This window comes from Gymnoscopelus microlampas, assembly GCF_963454915.1.
Source record: "Gymnoscopelus microlampas genome assembly, chromosome: 11".
NCBI classification, from domain to species: Eukaryota; Metazoa; Chordata; class Actinopteri; order Myctophiformes; family Myctophidae; genus Gymnoscopelus; species Gymnoscopelus microlampas.
Window position 1 is genome coordinate 54,746,851 of NC_139948.1, and position 20,374 is coordinate 54,767,224.

Sequence of the window (20,374 nt, forward strand, 5' to 3'; positions counted from 1 at the left end):
CATTCGTCAAAGGGTGGCGCTATAGCACTCAATTGAAAGTGCCAACTTTGAACAGGTACAACTCATGCCCTGTTTGACCTACAACCATGAAACTTCGACACACACATGCGTCTCTTCATGCCCGACAACTTTCGTGGTCTGACTTTTGACCTCTGACCTTTAGATCGCCCACCATTTTGAATTATATGAAAAACAGCCATTGGCTCATAACTTCTGCATTTTTTCACTTATGGAAAATCCGCCGCTTTTGTTTTGTCGGCAAAGGTCCTAAGTTCATGTGTAAAATGTTTTGTCCAGATTACTCAAAAATCCCAGGAGGAAATAGATTTTAACTATTGCAGTTTTATGAAAATGATTCATCTGCCCCTAACACATACATGCAAGACTCACATTTCTTTGAAACGTTGCAGTAATGTAGAGTCATTCCAAATATCACTGAAACCAATCTCACTCCAATTGTCCGCAATTTTGAGCAGTTTGAAAAACACTTAAACCCAGGATTTTTCAGCTATTTGCGTGAAACTGTATCATCTGTGTGATCTCCTTTTTCACAGTTACTTGTCTGTTGGGCCAATGGCGTCTCCCTTAAATGAATGCCTCACAATCTCAAGGTCGCCAGTTCAAGCCTCACTTGATGCAGACTTAATTTAAGTTGAATTGCAAACAACATGACTGTATCAATGAATACATGTGCAAATGGTAAAGATAACCTGAAACGCTTATTTGAGAGTACGTTTTTTCAACGTATGACATACTTCATTCTGAAAATAGCTGATCTACAATCTCACAACTTTTCATGGTTTGTGAGCTTGTAGATCGGCTACTTTCACTAGTTTTGGTTCTGAGGAGATGTACAATTTCTTCATTGGTAAATGGTTTGTGAACGAGTGATCTTAGTGTTAGTGAAACAGGGGCTTGGTTCATGAAAGAAGGCAAGAGTTTATGATCTTCAACAGACAATATCAACCTGGACAAAGCTATAGTATAGCACTATAGGTAGTGTTGCAGCCTATTAGTCTGAAGGTTGAGAGTTCGAATCCTGTTAATGGCAATAGGTTGAGATGTCCAATCAAACCATTATGTTTCCATCTCTCTCTCTCATCAATCTATTGTTTCCATTTCACTCTCTCTCTCTTCAATCTATTCCGTTTCCATGTCTCTCTCTTTCTCTCTCTCTCTCTATTCACTGGCCCCGTATTATCGCTGCTTGCAGCTATATTTTATTATTTATTATTATACATTATATGTGGAAAGTTAATTAGTGCTCAGACAGGTTATACGTCTAATATGACCAAACATTGAATAACATTAAACATTTATTACAACTCAATCAGACGTCAGGACAGACTGAGAGAAACACATACTCTCCAATGTCCAATCTCTCCGTAATAAAACGGACACCCTGCAGGCACGGGTTAATCTGTGCCATGAATTCAGAGATGCGTGTATCCTCGCGATCACGGAAACATTCCTGGAAGGCAGTGATATGGACGGAGGATATCCAATTGACGGATTCGGTGTCCCTATCCGGCTGGATAGAGACGCTATTGTCACGAACAAGTCAACGGGCGGGGGTGTGTGTCTATACATAAATGAGCGTTGGTGTAAAAATGTCATCATCAGAGAGAGGATCTGTACAGCGGATCTGGAGCTGCTCTCTGTTTCACTACGGCCTCTGTATCTGCCACGCGAATTCCCCCAGCTGTTTGTTACACTCGTGTACATTCACCCGAAAGCAAATAAGAGCAATGCATGTGAACTGATTCAGCAAGTAACTCAGAGGCTCCAAGCTATATCCCCCGATGCCCCGAATATAGTTTTAGGTGATATGAATCACTGCACACTGTCAGATACCCTGCGAGACTTTTTCCAGTATGTCACGTGTCCCACAAGGGGAAAAAATATACTGGATCTGTGTTATGGTAACATTAAGGACGCATAGAAGCCCATCTCGCTCCACCCCTTGGGTTCGGCTGACCATAACTGTGTGCACCTTATCCCTACATATCGCTCTGTGTTGAAAAGGGAAAAAGTACAGACTATCCGGGTTAAGGACTGGAATGATGACGCCTGTCTGTCTCTACAGGGCTGTCTGGATTGCACCGACTGGGATATGTTTAAACACTCATGTAATGACATTGATGAACTTACTGATGTCACTTGCAGCTGGATATCCTATTGTGAAGAAATAGTGATCCCTGTCAAAATATATCCCAACAGCAAGCCATGGGTATCAAAATCTCTTAAAGGGCTACTGCACAAAAAGGCAACAGCATTTAGAGGAGGAAACCTTATAGAGATGCATAACATAGAGAAAGAGATCAAACGTGAAATCAGGGCTGGAAAAATGAAATACAAAGGCAAAATAGAAAATCAGCTCAGGATGAATAATCTGGGCTCTGCATGGAGCAGTATGAAAACTATTGTTGGCCTTAAGGAAGAGGGTAGAACTAATATTCAGCTTAGTGGCTATAATTCCGATCTGCTTTTAGCAGAGGATTTTAATCAGTTCTATACCCGATTTGATGTGCAAGACTTCAAACAGAAGCACTCTGAGCTCAGGAAGGGTCTAGCTTCGTCAAAGGTTCATGATCTCTCCTTTAATGAGCAGAGTGTGATTCAGTGCTTTAAAGGGTGTAAACCTAAGAAAAGTCCAGGCCCTGACAATATAGGTGGCCGTCTGCTCACTGTCTGTGCAGAACAGTTAGGCCCTATTTTTAATTTTATTTTTCAGCTTTCTCTTACCCAGCAGAGGGTACCATCTCTATGGAAGCGATATATTGTGGTGCCAGTTGCCAAGGGGCCCCGACCCAAAGCGCTCAATGATTTCAGGCCTGTGGCCCTAACCTCTGTTATTATGAAGTCATTTGAGAAACTGGTCAAGGAAGAGCTCCTGACAAAAACGGAGTGTCTTCTAGACCCTATGCAATTTGCATACAGGGCTAAGAGAGGAGCTGTGTCTGATGCTACCATCACATTATTAAACCTTCTGTTTGAACATCTGAAAGTGAGCAAGAAACACGCTAGGCTGCTTTTTGTTGACTTCTCATCAGCCTTTAATACCATTCAGCATACTAGTCGAAAAATTAGTTAACAACTTTGGCTTAGACTCGGGTATTATAGGTTGGGTTCTTGACTTCCTTACAAACAGAAGCCAGAGGGTAAGAGTGAATGGTAATCTGTCTGGAGAACTAACATCATCCACAGGTTCACCCCAAGGTTGTGTTCTCTCCCCACTCCTGTACATCCTGTATACAAATGATTGTAGAAGTCAACATGCCAACAGACACATTCTCAAATTTGCTGATGATTCTGTTATCATTAGTCTTTTGGATGATAATGAGGCCAGCCATGGTCCAGTTGTTGATGACTTTGTTTCCTGGTGTGATGAGGCATTTTTACAACTTAACGTCACAAAGACTAAAGATATGTGCATTGATTTTAGACTCTCAGCACTAGCTACTGAGAGTAGTGTGATAAATGGCCAGGCAGTGGAATTGGTAACCACTTATAAATATCTCGGTACCATTATCGACAATCGTTTGAAATTTGACTCAAACACTGAAATGCTGTGTAAGAAAGGCCAACAGCGCCTCTTCTGTCTACGGAAGCTAGCCAAATTTCAGGTGGATAAAACTGTGATGATTTTGTTCTACAGGGCTTTTGTAGAGTCTGTTATTTCTTTTTCTATCATTTGTTGGTATGGGAATCTTGGAATTAAACAGAGAAATGCCCTAAATGGGATGATTGTAAGGGGGGCTAGCAAGATTGTGGGTGAGAAATTCAGCTGTCTAAGTCTCATATATGATAGGCAGGTGCTTATGAAGGCATCGTCTATCAGAGCGGATAGCTCTCATCCACTCCATTCTGTGTATGAACTCTTGCCCTCCGGCCAATGGCTAAAGGCCCCTGTAGCAAAACAAAATAGGTACAAATTTTCATTTGTGCCTACTTCCATCCGTACCATCAACGGGGGAAGCAGAAGGAGGTAGCTCATGTATGTAACTGCACTTTACTGGTATTATCTGGATCTTGTGACGATGTCTTTGTCTATGTCTTTGTTATTGTCCATGTGTTTGTTTTTTAGAGTTTTTTACCTACTGCTGTAAAATGAATTGCCCAATTTGGGACATAATAAACTTGACCTTGACCTTGACCTGAACCATCACTCACTGTAATGGTTCTGAAACTGAGACTGAACCCCCCCTCCCCCTCCCCTAACCCTTGTGTCAGGGACCCCCCCCCCCCCCCCATCTGAACATGTTTTGTGTCAGGGACCCCCCATCTGAACATGTTTTGTGTCAGGGACCCCCCATCTGAACATGTTTTGTGTCAGGGACCCCCCCATCTGAACATGTTTTGTGTCAGGGACCCCCAGAAATCAAAATTATTCAAACTCTTTCAAACAATTTCAAGTTTCTTCAAAAATGTTCATAAATATCAGATGTAAAAGCTCGCAGCGCGGCACGAAGTGATGCACTGTGAGCTTGTAGATCTGATATTTATGAGAACCACTGTTCCAAAACACTAAAATCTAAAAGGACACTTTCCTGGTTTTAATGGGTTAACACTGATTTTACTGTGTGTGTGTGTGTGTGTGTGTGTGTGTGTGTGTGTGTGTGTGTGTGTGTGTGTGTGTGTGTGTGTGTGTGTGTGTGTGTGTGTGTGTGTGTGTGTGTGTGTGTGTGTGTGTGTGTGTGTGTGTGTGTGTACTATTTTCAATAGTTTTGATTAATATGGAGATACAAGGTTTCTGCATGACAGCAACGATATACTTTGTCTCAGTATGAAACGTGCAAATAACAGATCTACAAGCTCACAACACATCACAATGTGACACATTGTGAGCTTGTAGATCTGCTATCTAATGTAATTAGATCTATCTAATTGAAGCATTATCTTATACTTACTACAAGCTCATAGCGCGGCACCGAGTGCCGCGCTATGAGCTTGTAGATCTGCTATTTTTTGAAGAAACTTTGAATATATATATATATTTTAAGGTGAACATTATAGACATTATAGAACATTAAATGTTCATAGCGCGGCACCGAGTGCCGCGCTATGAGCATTTTTAACTCAAACAAACATTTTTAACTCAAATCTTTCCTTCTGGGGGATTCTACAAATGATTCTAATTGTGGGGGTCAAGGACCCCCACAATTATATGGATTTGCCCGCGGACCCCCATCTCAAAATATGTTGTTCAAGGGACCCCCAGAAGCAAAGATTTGAGTTAAAAATGTTAAAACATAAATATTTATACAAACATTTGCAAACAGTTTCAAGATTTTTCAAAAATAGCAGATCGGTGCCGCGCTAAGAGCTTGTAGATCTGCTGTTTTTGAGTAGCCCAAGTATAAAAGGTTAAAGTAGTTAAAATTATTGTGATTCTATATTAACACATTTTGCTGGGGACCCCCTGGAACCCCCCCAAGGACCCCTGGGGGTCCCCGGACCCCACTTTGAGAACCATTGCTCTGAACAACCTTCATAGTCACAGTGATTCATTTAAAGGGCCAGTCCACTGTGGTAGAGGTTTGGGTTGTGTAGTTACCTTGATGTCATGATGGAACTCCAAAGGACAAGAAATGTAAAATAATTTCTCCATTGATTAGAAATTAATCATTCTAAATATGCTCTTAATTACATTGTACGCTGAAACAGATCTCAAAGTCACTCTTTTACCACCTAAACAAACACAAACAAAGCTGATTCAGACAATATAGAACATCACCAAACCCACTACTGAACATGTTTTATGTCAGGGACCCCCGGAAATCTTTTTTTTTTTTTTTTTCAAAAAGTTTCATACAATTTCAAGGTTTTTGAAACATTTTCAAAAATAGCAGATGTACAAGCTCGCAGCGTGGCACAAAGTGACGCACTGTGAGCTTGTAGATCTGCTATTTATGAGAACCACTGTTCCAAAACACTTTCCTGGTTTTAATGGGTTAACACTGAGGATTTCTTTTTGTCTCAGTATGAAAAGTGCAAATAACAGATCTACAAGCTCACAACACATCACAATGTGACACATTGTGAGCTTGTAGATCTGCTATCTAATTCAATTAGATCTATCTAATTGAAGCATTATCTTAAAATTTGGCTATTCAAAAATAGCAGATCTACAATAGCTGCTATATTTATAAAATGCCGCGCTATGAGCATTTGTAACTCAAATCTTTGCTTCTGGGGGATTCTACAAATGTCTTCTAAATCATTTTTCTAAACATATGTTGTTATAATATCAGTGGTTCTCAAACTGTTTCCATGTCAAGGACCCCCACAATTATATGGATTTGGCCGCGGACCCCGATCTCAAAATATGTTGTTCCAGGGACCCCCAGAAGCAAAGATTTGAGTTACAAATGTTTGCTTTAAATATATATATATTCAAAGATTTGCTTAAATTTTCACGATTTTTCTAAAAGAGCAGATCGGTGCCGCGCTATGAGCTTGTAGATCTGCTATTTTTGAATAGCCTAATTATAAAAGTTGAAACATGATTGTGATGCTATATTAACACATTTAGCTGGGGACCCATTTAACCCATTAAGACCGAGAACGCATCGCTAATCAAAAAAATCAGATCTACAAGCATTATGAGCTTGTAGATCTGCTATTTTTGAAAAATCATGAAAACGTGTGCAACTCTTTGAATATTATAGTTTTATAAAGCGAACATTTGTAAAATATTTTGTTCCAGTACAAGCTCATAGCGCGGCACCGAGTCCCGCGCTACGAGCTTGTAGATCTGCTATTTTTGAACAGCCAAAAAAATAAAGTTTGAAAGTGGTGTAAAGTAACTAAGTACATGTACTCAAGTACTGTACTTAAATAAAATTTTGAGTATTTCCACATTTCAGTACTTTTACTTCTACTCCACTACATCTCAGAGGCAGATATTGTACTTTTAACCCACTATTTTTTAATTTTAAAACTTTAGTTACTTTGTAGATTTTGATTATTATTACAAACCACTTCAGCCCTATATAGATTTCGGCCATTTAAAAATAGCAGATCTACAAGCTCACAATGAGACGCATTGTGAGCTTGTAGATCTGCTATTTTCAAAAGATTTGTATATGTTTTATACATTTAAAAACTGGGTAATGGGACATTCTGCATAATGAGTACTTTCTACTTTTGGTACTTTAAGTACATTTTGATGCCAATACTTTTGTACTTTTACTCAAATATTTTTTGAATTCCGGACTTTTACTTGTAACAGAGTATTTCTACATTGCAGTATTGATACTTTGACTTAAACATTTGAGTATTTATTCCACCACTGATTATTGAACAGATAAATCAAAGTTAAAATGACACAGATGTGTTCCTGGTCTTAATGGGTTAAGTTTCTAAATGTTCAGCATTAATAACATGGCCGACACAGTGACTCAGGTGTAAAGTGTTTCATTAGTTGTGATATTTTGTCTTTTGTTTTTCTCACAGATTCCTGTCAGCTTTCACTGGATGAAAACACAGTGAACGACTTCCTCTTCCTGTCAGAGGAGAACAGGAAGGTGACTCTTACAGGACAAAACCAACATCATCCTGAACATCCACACAGATTTACCTCTGACCGTCAGGTGTTGAGTAAAGAGAGTCTGCCTGAACGTTGTTACTTTGAAGTAAAATGGAGAGGATATGGTGTTGGTGTAGCAGTCAGTTATATAGACATCACCAGAAAGGAGGCGGAGCTATCACGCTTTGGTCACAATGACAAGTCCTGGATGTTATATTGGTATAAGGGTTCAGTCTACTGGTTCAAACACAACAGCATTCAGACTGAACTGTCAGGACCTGATGCCTCCACAGGGGGGGGTCAGAGGGGGGGTGAGGGGGTAATGGGCGTGTACACAGATCACAGAGCAGGTACTGTGTCTTTCTACTGTATTAAAGACAACAAACAGACCCTCCTCTATACAGTAAACACCACCTTCACACAACCTCTATATGCAGGGATAGAGGTTATTGGTACAGCAGAGGTGTGTGAGATCTGGTAAACGTGTTGAAACACTTACACCCTACAGTATGTATATAGAATATATAGTAGAGCTTACAGATACAGTATATACATACTACTGTACTTAACTGACTGGAGTCCCCCAGGGGTCTGTACTCGCACCTCCCTCCAGTGCAATACTTGTAGATCTGATATTTTCAGACGGGGGGGGGGGGGGGGGGAGGGGGCGTTGTTAGCTTGTAGATTTATTTTCAGACAGAATCCGAGGGATGTGTTGTGAGCTTGTTGATCAGTTATTTTCAGACATGAGGGGATGCGTTGTGAGCTTGTAGATCTGCTATTTTCATGCAGACAGGGGGGATGCGTTGTGAGCTTGTAGATCTGCTATTTTCATGCAGACAGGGGGGATGCGTTGTGAGCTTGTAGATCTGCTATTTTCAGACAGAAGGGGGATGCGTTAGCTTGTAGATCTGTTATTTTCATGCAGACAGGAGGGATGCGTTGTGAGCTTATAGATCTGCTATTTTCTGACAGGGGGGATGCATTGTGTGCTTGTAGATCTGCTATTTTCAGACATCAGGGGGATGCGTTTTTAGCTTGTAGATCTGTTATTTTCATGCAGACAGGAGAGATGTGTTTTGAGCTTGTAGATCTGCTATTTTCAGACAGGAGGGATGCGTTGTGTGCTTGTAGATCTACTATTTTCAGACAAGGGGGATGCATTGTGTGCTTGTAGATCTGCTATTTTCAGACATCAGGGGGATGCGTTTTTAGCTTGTAGATCTGTTATTTTCATGCAGACAGGAGAGATGCGTTGTGAGCTTGTAGATCTACTATTTTCAGACAGGGGGGATGCATTGTGGGCTTATAGATCTGCTATTTTCACACATGGGGGATGCATTGTGAGCTTGTAGATCTGCTATTTTCAGACAGTGGGGGATTTCCTTGTAAGCTTGTAGATCTGCTATTTTGAGACAGGGGAATGCGTTGTGTGCTTGTAGATCTACTATTTTCAGACAAGGGGGATGCGTTGTGTGCTTGTAGATCTGCTATTTTAAGACAGCGGGATGTGTTGTGAGCTTGTAGATCTGCTATTTTCAGACAGGAGGAGATGCATTGTGTGCTTGTAGATCTGCTATTCTCAGACAGGGGGGATGCATTGTGAGCTTGTAGATCTGCTATTTTCAGACAGGAGGGATGCATTGTGAGCTTGTAGATCTGCTATTCTCAGACAGGGGGGATGCATTGTGAGCTTGTAGATCCATTCCACATTAAGTTAGCTCCACCATTGAGAAGTTCAAATCCAAACTAAAGGCTCTGTTGTTGTTTGTTGTTGTTTTGTTTGTATTAGTTTTATTTTTCTGGTTACGTAATAGGCTTTTATTATAGCTTTGTGAATAGATCTCACAGTCTATATGTTGATATTGTCTCTTAAAGCACTTCGGGTTTTTAAATGTGCTGCAGTATACAAATAAACTTGACTTGACTTGACAACCTCAATCTGTTTTTATTATTACAAACCTTTATATTTATATAAAACACATCAAACAAGTCATTACCACGGACCCCCATCTCAACATATGTTGTTCCAGGGACCCCCATCTCAACATATGTTGTTCCAGGGACCCCCATCTCAACATATGTTGTTCCAGGGACCCCCATCTCAACATATGTTGTTCCAGGGGCCCCCATCTCAACATATGTTGTTCCAGGGACCCCCAGAAACAAAGATTTGAATTACAAATGTTCGCTTTAAAAAATAGTTGTTGTTTTTTAGTAGTAGATCTGCAAGCTCATAGCTTGGCACTCGGTGCCGCGCTATGAGCTTGTAGATCTGCTATGTTTGAATAGCCTAAGTAAATTATAAAAGGTTAAAGTGGTTAAAATTATTGTGATGTTTTATTAACATATTTTGCTGGGGACCCCCTGGAACCCCCCCCAAGGACCCCTGGGGGTCCCCAGACCCCACGTTTTAACACAAAGTGTTAATAAAGCTTCACAATCATTTTAAACCCTTTATCCATATTTAATACTTTGGCTATTGAAAAATAGCAGATCTACAAGCTCATAGCGCTGCACTCGGTGCCGTGCTATGAGCTTGTAGATCTGCTATTTTTGGAAAAACCTCGCAAATATGTGCGAACCTTTAAATCTTTTTTTATAAAAGGCAAACATTTTGAACTCAAACATACAACATATCTTCAGGTGGGGGTCCGCGGCCAAATACATATCATTTTGGGGGTCCTTGACATGAAAAAGTTTGAGAACCACTGATATTATAACAACATACATTTTTTTCAAAAACTGTTAAGATTTAGAAGATTTAGAATGTCAAGGACCCCCACATATATATATTGTGGCCACGGACCCCCATCTCCAAATGTTTTGTTCCAGGGACCCCCAGAAGCAAAGATTTGAGTTACAAACGTTCACTTTAAAAACATATATATATTCAAAGATTTGCACACATTTTCATGATAAAAAAAATAAATAGCAGATCTACAAGCTCGTAGCGCGGCACTCGGTGCCGCGCTACGAGCTTGTAGATCTGCTGTTGTTTAACAGTCAAAGTATAAGATAAGTCCAGGTGTGTCTCAGAATACTGTGATAATATCACTTCACTTTATCCTCTCAGAGCCTCTAGACTCAGGGCGGTTTCACATTGGGTGCGTTTGAAGCGAAGCGTTCCCCCTCCGTTCCCGAGTGCGCTTGGTTGGCCAGCATTCACACTGGCCAAGACTCGAGACCATTTAATTTAACAGTAATGGTAAATAGGTGCCTCATGGGGGCGCTGTGGACTATGACGCTTTGGGAGAGCGAATGTCATTCACAGAAGAAAAGTCATTCTAGAGTGAATAATAAAGTTTGACTGTGTTCCTGACGTTGTCTTGAGTTATAATAACAACAGATCAACAATACACAACCAAAGCAGTGTGTGCACTGGTCTTTGAAACCTCGAAATGCACTGTCGTCTGTTAATATGATATTGGCGTCACAGACGCATCCTTTGTAATTTAGCAGTGACGTCACGTCACAGACTAGTCCTTGGTGTATTTATCCTTACAAATACGTTCGCCACACATGTGTTTTTGGTTTATTATTTTTCACGGCTCGCGCTACTCAAACACTAGCGGGATTATTATTTTTTGTCAACATTCAAATATAACTATGAGAAGGTATAACCCAGCTAAAAGAATGCGTCATTATAAAAATATATAAATGATATATGATTAGCAGTCCACTTCCTTCTCTTGGTACGGATGGATTCACACTGCCGCGTTCCGTTCCCGACTCCGCAGCAATCGGACCCGAAACTACCTCTCGAGGTGGTTTCGGGTACGGAACGGTGATGCGTTACGGGGAACGGTTCGCTACGTTCACACTACCACAACAGCAGCCAAGTGGTCCAGGGTGCGCACCCGGGACCATAGTGTGAAACCGCTATCAGTAAAACACTCTGTACTTGGTGCCCTCTTTTTTTCAACTAAAAACATCAGATCTGCTGTTCGTAGTGGTTGTTCCTCCTAGTGGGGTTCAAGTGGTTAAAGGTGAAGTATAAAGTTATGTTCAATCTGTCCTATAATGGAAAGTGATTTCCTCTTAGCGTTAGGTTAGGCATTAGGACGATATGCCTGAATTTGTATAACTTTCCAGAATCAACATTGGAACATTGGACAAAGCCAGAGTCAACATACTTATTTCATTTAGTTAAGATGTTGGAGTCAAAGGTTTTTAACGAGGGAATATTCAATATCTGGCTCAATTTTGGGGCTCTGGCTCATGGACTAAATGCCTAATTTGCATATTTAAATATACCATTTCAGAAAACTTGTAATAGGATAAATCATTGTCTTCGTGTAAGTAATCAACTCAGGAAGTTTCATTATGGTTTCATTATGATAACTATTCTTTAAATGTTGTCATTTTTTCACCTGTCATGTACGTATGGGGAAAATAACAAAATGTGTGATAACTATGAACAAAGCTGCAGGAAAGGTTATCATATATTTATTTACTTATATTGACCCTATAAACAATTTAATATAGGTATGGTTTTGCCCACTCTTTCCATAATGAAATCTGGCTCATAGACTAAATATGGAAGCTGGGGTTCAAGTGGTTAGTGTAAAAACAACAAGATTTGCCGCCAATTCTATGTGATTTGACGCCAAATCACATGGATTTGGCGGCAAATCACATGGATTTGGCAGACCCCCTGTAGTAACTCTGAGGACCCCCTAGGGGTCCCGGACACCCTGTCGAAGACCCCTGGCCTAATCCATCATGTTTTTGTGTTGTGATGAAAAACTATGACATACATATGATTTACAGCATGTCAAGTTAATATATTCCTATTTAAAACCTTAGAATTAGTCAATGTAATCAACTCAGTCAACAGGTCTTTAGAAGCTACTAAGAGATCAGCCTTGTGTGTGTTGGATCTCATTTTAAACAAGCTTAGTGCTTTATGAATCTTCAGTTTATAGACCTTGTATTGTGGGTTAGGGTTTAGGTAAGGTTAGGTTAGGTTACGGTTTATAGGTAAGGTTAGGTTAGGGTTAGGGTTTAGGTAAGGTTAGGTTAGGCTTAGGGTTTAGGTAAGGTTAGGTTAGGGTTTATAGGTAAGGTTAGGTTAGGGTTAGGGTTTAGGTAAGGTTAGGTTATGGTTTAAAGGTAAGGTTAGGTTAGGGTTAAGGTTAGGCTAGGTAGTTTAGTAGACCTTGTATTGTGGGTTAGGGTTAAGGTTAGATTAGGTAGTTTAGTAGACCTTGTATTGTGGATTAGGGTTAAGGTTAGGTTAGGTAGTTTAGTAGACCTTGTATTGTGGGTTAGGGTTAAGGTTAGATTAGGTAGTTTAGTAGACCTTGTATTGTGGGTTAGGGTTTAGGTTAGATTAGGTAGTTTAGTAGACCTTGTATTGTGGGTTAGGGTTTAGGTAAGGTTAGGTTAGGTTACGGTTTATAGGTAAGGTTGGGTTAGGGTTAGGGTTTAGGTAAGGTTAGGTTAGGGTTTAGGTAAGGTTAGGTTAGGGTTTATAGGTAAGGTTAGGTTAGGGTTAGGGTTTAGGTAAGGTTAGGTTATGGTTTAAAGGTAAGGTTAGGTTAGGGTTAAGGTTAGGCTAGGTAGTTTAGTAGACCTTGTATTGTGGGTTAGGGTTAAGGTTAGATTAGGTAGTTTAGTAGACCTTGTATTGTGGGTTAGGGTTTAGGTTAGATTAGGTAGTTTAGTAGACCTTGTATTGTGGGTTAGGGTTAAGGTTAGATTAGGTAGTTTAGTAGACCTTGTATTGTGGGTTAGGGTTTAGGTTAGATTAGGTAGTTTAGTAGACCTTGTATTGTGGGTTAGGGTTTAGGGTTTAGGTAAGGTTAGATTAGGTAGTTTAGTAGACCTTGTATTGTGGGTTAGGGTTTAGGTAAGGTTAGGTTAGGTAGTTTAGTAGACCTTGTATTGTGGGTTAGGGTTTAGGTAAGGTTGGGTTAGGTAGTTTAGTAGACCTTGTATTGTGGGTTAGGGTTTAGGTAAGGTTAGGTTAGGGCTAGGGTTTAGGTAAGGTTAGGGTAGGTAGTTTAGTAGACCTTGTATTGTGGGTTAGGGTTTAGGTAAGGTTAGGGTAGGTAGTTTAGTAGACCTTGTATTGTGTAATTTGTACTTCCATGTACTGTTGTTCTCATGTCTTACTAAATAAAGTACATCAATCAATCAATCAAAAGCCTAAGTGTGTTTTCTGACTGTGTTCCTTTTAACTACCTCTGATTGGTCATTGTGACGGTCCATCACTTTTCCAAGCGTATGATTGGTTGGGGGGCGGGACGAGCTGGGGGTTGGGTGTGCTTAGCCGGTTTTAGGAGGGAGAGGTTTTTGGTGTCTGAAGAACTCACATGTGTGTCAAAACAGGAGCATTACATGACAATATGAACACTTAGTGTTTAAGTGTTGAATGACTTTACTCATCTGTATTAACAGTGTTTAATATTTGTCCTGTTTGGAGTCAAGACGAGTCCTGGTTCTAACGTTTTACTGCAGTAAGCAGAGGGCTAGAGTTACACTGTTGTTAGCCTCATGCTAGCTGAGCTAACGTTACTGCAGTAAGCAGAGGGCTAGAGTTACACTGTTGTTAGCCTCATGCTAGCTGAGCTAACGTTACTGCAGTAAGCAGAGGGCTAGAGTTACACTGTTGTTAGCCTCATGCTAGCTGAGCTAACGTTACTGCAGTAAGCAGGGGGCTAGAGTTACACTGTTGTTAGCCTCATGCTAGCTGAGCTAATGTTACTGCATTAAGCAGAGGGCTAGAGTTACACTGTTGTTAGCCTCATGCTAGCTGAGCTAACGTTACTGCAGTAAGCAGGGGGCTAGAGTTACACTGTTGTTAGCCTCATGCTAGCTGAGCTAACGTTACTGCAGTAAGCAGGGGGCTAGAGTTACACTGTTGTTAGCCTCATGCTAGCTGAGCTAACGTTACTGCAGTAAGCAGGGGGCTAGAGTTACACTGTTGTTAGCCTCATGCTAGCTGAGCTAACGTTACTGCAGTAAGCAGGGGGCTAGAGTTACACTGTTGTTAGCCTCATGCTAGCTGAGCTAACGTTACTGCAGTAAGCAGGGGGCTAGAGTTACACTGTTGTTAGCCACATGCTAGCTGAGCTAACGTTACTGCAGTAAGCAGGGGGCTAGAGTTACACTGTTGTTAGCCTCATGCTAGCTGAGCTAACGTTACTGCATTAAGCAGAGGGCTAGAGTTACACTGTTGTTAGCCTCATGCTAGCTGAGCTAACGTTACTGCAGTAAGCAGGGGGCTAGAGTTACACTGTTGTTAGCCTCATGCTAGCTGAGCTAACGTTACTGCAGTAAGCAGGGGGCTAGAGTTACACTGTTGTTAGCCTCATGCTAGCTGAGCTAACGTTACTGCAGTAAGCAGAGGGCTAGAGTTACTGTTGTTGGTAGCCTCATGCTAGCTGAGCTAACGTTACTGCAGTAAGCAGGGGGCTAGAGTTACACTGTTGTTAGCCACATGCTAGCTGAGCTAACGTTACTGCAGTAAGCAGGGGCTAGAGTTACACTGTTGTTAGCCTCATGCTAGCTGAGCTAACGTTACTGCAGTAAGCAGAGGGCTAGAGTTACACTGTTGTTAGCCTCATGCTAGCTGAGCTAACGTTACTGCAGTAAGCAGAGGGCTAGAGTTACACTGTTGTTAGCCTCATGCTAGCTGAGCTAACGTTACTGCAGTAAGCAGAGGGCTAGAGTTACACTGTTGTTAGCCTCATGCTAGCTGAGCTAACGTTACTGCAGTAAGCAGAGGGCTAGAGTTACACTGTTGTTAGCCTCATGCTAGCTGAGCTAACGTTACTGCAGTAAGCAGAGGGCTAGAGTTACACTGTTGTTAGCCTCATGCTAGCTGAGCTAACGTTACTGCAGTAAGCAGAGGGCTAGAGTTACACTGTTGTTAGCCTCATGCTAGCTGAGCTAACGTTACTGCAGTAAGCAGAGGGCTAGAGTTACACTGTTGTTAGCCTCATGCTAGCTGAGTTAACGTTACTGCAGTAAGCAGAGGGCTAGAGTTACACTGTTGTTAGCCTCATGCTAGCTGAGCTAACGTTACTGCAGTAAGCAGAGGGCTAGAGTTACACTGCTGTTAGCCTCATGCTAGCTGAGCTAACGTTACTGCAGTAAGCAGAGGGCTAGAGTTACACTGCTGTTAGCCTCATGCTAGCTGAGCTAACGTTCAGTGTGAGAAGCAACACCGGGCTCGTTTTGGAATAATAAAGACTTTAGGACACTGTGTTTGTTTGTGGAGACAGAGACTGGTCTACAGAGAACCAGATAGCGCCCCCTGCGACAGGACAAGCTGGGTGAACCTCTGGACCCAGTTGACCCAGCTCTATCTACAAGCTCATAGCGCGGCGAGTGCCACGCTATGAGCTTAAAGCAAACTGTTATTTTTTTCAGAACAGCTATTTTTAGAAAATTCTTGAAAATGTGTGCAAATCTTTATATATATATATATATATATATATATATATATATATATATATATATATATATATATATATATATATATATATATATATATATATTTTAACATTTGTAACATATTTTTGTTCCAGAGACCCCCAGAAGCAAAGATTTGAGTTATACATATATTCAAATTCATTTTCACGTTTTTTCAAAAATAGCAGATCCACAAGCTCTGCTATTTTTGAATAGCCAAATAAATCAAAAATGACAGAGATATTCTTAAGCTATAACCGACGATGTCACACTGGTTGCAAATTAAAGCCATTCTGTCAGGTCTCACTAGGACGCGCCTCACTAGCCAACAGACAGGAGGAGGTTGTTGTAAACGGGCGGCAGTGGCTCAGGGGGTAGAGTGGCCGGGTAGAGTGAACTGGAAAACCGCAAGGTTCCTAGTTCGATCCCGGGCTGGGGGCGCTCCCCTAGAGTTAGTGTAGAAGTGTCCTTGAGCAAGACTCTGAACCCCTAATGGCTCCCGATGAGCAGGTTGGTGCCTTGCATGGTTTCCTCCGCCATCGGTGTATGAATGTGTGTGTGAATGGGTGAATGGCACAATCAATGTAAAGCGCTTCAGATAGAAGCGCTATATAAATGCACCATTTACCATTTACCATTTGTAAACAACCCCCAAACAACAAACAGGTTTCATGCAATTGATTGCATGAAACGATCACCTGTGCGTCCAGTCTCACTGTTAGTAAACAAATCATTGGTCTGTAACCAGGCTAAGTCTGACCTCAGTGTGAGGTGTTTTAACTGACTCCTGGTGTCTGTTGGGAGAGAGAGAGACGTCGTCTTTTCCACTGAAACGTGTTGCTGTGTATGGAACCGTAAGAGACACTGAACTGTTATCATATCGTTGGGTGAGTTAACCACAGAGTTATAGTTATAATAAGACGCTCGTGGGGGGGGGGGGGGGGGGGTTGGGACAAGGTTTTCTTATTGAAAAAAACGTAACATTCCACCTTTTTCCAGGTCCAACCGTCAGATGCCACATGCAGATGTTGAGATGACCAAAACAATTGCTAAGCACAGAGTTCATGTGGAAAGAGCCATTGGCAAAATTAAAAACTTTAAGATTATTTCTGGTAAGATCCCAAATACTCGTCTAGGTAATATTAATCAAACATGGTATGTGGTTAGCATGCTGTCCAACTTCCAACCACACATCATCAAAGACGAGTGATCGAACTCCTTGACATTGAAAATGTTTTGCTTTCCCTCAATGTGATTCCGAAGGTTGGTTGTTTTTTTTGTTTTTTTTTCTTGTTGGAATAAAGGGTTGATGGTACAGTCTTTACTACCTACTATACTGAAATTTGTAGAATGAAGTTTGTATTGAAACAATACTCTCAGTTCAGCCAAGTGCTTTTCATTTACCTGATGGCTCAAACCACTTCCAAGGGGGTATTTGCTTCCTCCTACAGCTACCTCGACAGGGGGTCTGTTGGCCAAATAGCTGATGGGTGCTCCTGTCTGCAGCAGGCTCAAGTCCTCCTCTGTTATGGAGTTGCTCCTCATCCTAGCAAAACAAATAAAGAGCGTACTGCTATGAATGATCCCATAGGAACTTGGTTGTTAACACATATCTTTATGTTACTGTATGTGTGGACCTCATAAAGATGAGGTGATGATATGCATCAGCCAATGGTTTCTTAAGAAATAAACTTAAATCAAAAGTAATCCTTAAAGAGGCATGGCGCATATTGTGAGTTAACCTTGTTTGTAAATCATTTAATAATACGTCTGAATACCCCTGCCCCCCCCCCCCCCGTTCATCTTGAATTTACCTTTCCCCAGTGTAGTGACAGTCAACAGGTCTCCATTTGCGGTCTTTCTTGGCTTTTGCGACCACGACGGACGATATGGGCACCGGGTTTATTTTGGGTCCTCTGGGTTTGTGCCATTGTTGTGGCAAACTAGTGCACGATCTTATTGGGCTTTGTAGTTGTGCTTTCATGACATCCAGCATGTGAATCAAACCCACGATGTGGGAACAATATCCAGGTGCGCTAAAAACAAATGGAAAACAGGATGATTTAGCAATGGGCTAAAACACATTAGCCCTGAAACGTGACTGAGTCCCCCCGGTTTATAGCGGTGTTTGATTTTTTTTTAGATTGCCAACTCTCACATGTACATAAACGTTCAGATTTCAAATATAAAGTGCTTACCCCCGAGCCACGGATGTTACAAGGCGACCCGGACCGCGATAAGTACCCGTATCTCCCGTGTTCAATAAAAAGCATTTTAATCTCATCGCCGGCCATTTTCTTTTATTTTATTTTTTGTTGTTGTAATGTATCAGAGTGCAATACACCTCCCAACCATTAGTGTCGCATGGTTGAAATCTGAACGTTTATGTACATGTGAGAGTTGGCAATGTAACAATCGAACACCGCTATAAACCAGGAGGACTCGGCACCTCATGTGAACCATGGCTAAAAACACATGATACCGAAAACTATGGGAAGTCATAACTGAACCTTAGCTTAAAATAAAACAATGTATTTATTTACCCTGAAATGCAAGAACATTGTTGATCCTTTATATGTTTTATAAGACGTGAGGTGGCTGACTTTTACAGTGTTGAACGGTGCGCCTTCGCCTCGATGTGAATGCCGTCTTCATTCATAATATTTCGGCGACACATTATATTGTGGATATATTTTTCAAACGCATATTGCAGTCCCTTCTGCCTGGTTCTCTCTGAGATTTCCACTCCACTATTCCAGAAATTGGACATGACTTCCTTAGGAATGTCTTTCACTGAAATAGTGGCAATTAACTCCATGACGCAGAACAGATGGACCTAGACGCGAAAGCTTGCCAGGCTCACCTAGATCATTGGTTCTCAAAGTGGGGTCCGGGGACCCCCAGGGGTACTTGAGGGTGTTCCAGGGGGTACCCAGCTAAATGTGTTAATATAGCATCACAATAATTATGACCTTTTATACTTTGGCTATTCAAAAATAGCAGATCTACAAGCTCATAGCGCGGCACCGAGTGCCGCGCTATGAGCTTGTAGATCTGCTATTTTTGAAAAATCGTGAAAATGTGTGCAAACCTTTGAATATATATATATTTTTAAGCGAACATTTGTTGCTCAAATCTTTGCTTTTGGGGGGTCCCTGGAACAAAATATTTGAGATGAGGGTCCGCGGCCAAATACATATCATTTTGGGGGTCCTTGACATGAAAAAGTTTGAGAACCACTGACCTAGATTAGTAACCGCTGCTAACGTAGGATAGGACAAGCTGGTTTGGGGAGGGGCTTAGAGAAGGGTCCATTATCCTGTGGACACAGAGGAGAGAAGAGTTAACTTTAGGTTAGGTTACCTAACCCTAACACAGTGGAACTCTGACATATAGGCTGCGTTACTGATAGTTAGCCTACAATAATAATGTTTTGACAGCCTGTAGTGTTTTATGTATAATTAGATATGTTTAGCTTTGATTAAAGCCTTCTATCTACTCTGTGTTAAACTATACTTTTTGGTTAATTGTTTTTCTGGTACAAACAAAGGTACAGGTTGTTGTTGTTGATAATAACTCAAAACCTTTCAAGAGAGCAGAAAACACATTTATCCTCTATACTGTTAATAATAATAATGATAATCTATACTGTTAGGGAAACAAAGAGGTTTATAAGCAGCCTTAGATTACACCTATAGAACTAATGTGAATACATAGTGAACATGTCCTTTATCTCTCTCTCTCTCTCTCTCTCTCTCTCTCTCTCTCTCTCTCTCTCTCTCTCTCTCACACACATATATCTAAGATCTGCCCATTTTGCCATTAAAGGTGTGTGTGTGTGTGTGTGTGTGTGTGTGTGTGTGTGTGTGTGTGTGTGTGTGTGTGTGTGTGTGTGTGTGTGTGTGTGTGTGTGTGTGTGTGTGTGTGTGTGTGTGCGTGTGTGCGTGCGTGCGTGCGTGCGTGCGTGCGTGCGTGCGTGTGTGTCACCAGGGCAACCATGATGCTATAACCTCATAAACAGACCTCCTCTCTGTTCTCAGAAACAGAAACAGTCCATTAATGTTAATCTAGTTTTGTTTTCTACTAAGAAACACACGCGCACGCACGCACGCACGCACGCACGCACGCACGCACGCACGCACGCACACACACACACACACACACACACACACACACACACACACACACACACACACACACACACACACACACACACACACACACACACACACACAGAGAGAGACAATAATCAGTGTTTCCTGTACACTTCCTCTGAACTTCCCTGATGAGGACAGGAAATGCCACTTTGTCACACACACACGCACGCACGCACGCACGCACGCACGTACACACAATTCAATTCAATTCAAAGGGCTTTATTGGCATGAGAAAACATACGTTTACATTGCCAAAGCAAAA

General features: G+C 41.3%; 1 protein-coding gene across 1 annotated transcript in view; it reads left to right on the plus strand.

The window, feature by feature from the left end:
- The window catches only part of LOC311055306 (NLR family CARD domain-containing protein 3-like), a 33,254-nt gene extending 25,178 nt beyond the window's left edge, over positions 1-8,076 (plus strand). Inside the window, exon 8 of the mRNA XM_084071436.1 lies at positions 7,459-8,076. Coding sequence (XP_083927562.1) covers positions 7,459-8,012 — 554 coding nt within the window. The 3' untranslated portion in view covers positions 8,013-8,076. The remainder of the gene's footprint in view (positions 1-7,458) is intronic.
- The last annotated feature ends 12,298 nt before the right edge of the window (positions 8,077-20,374 follow it).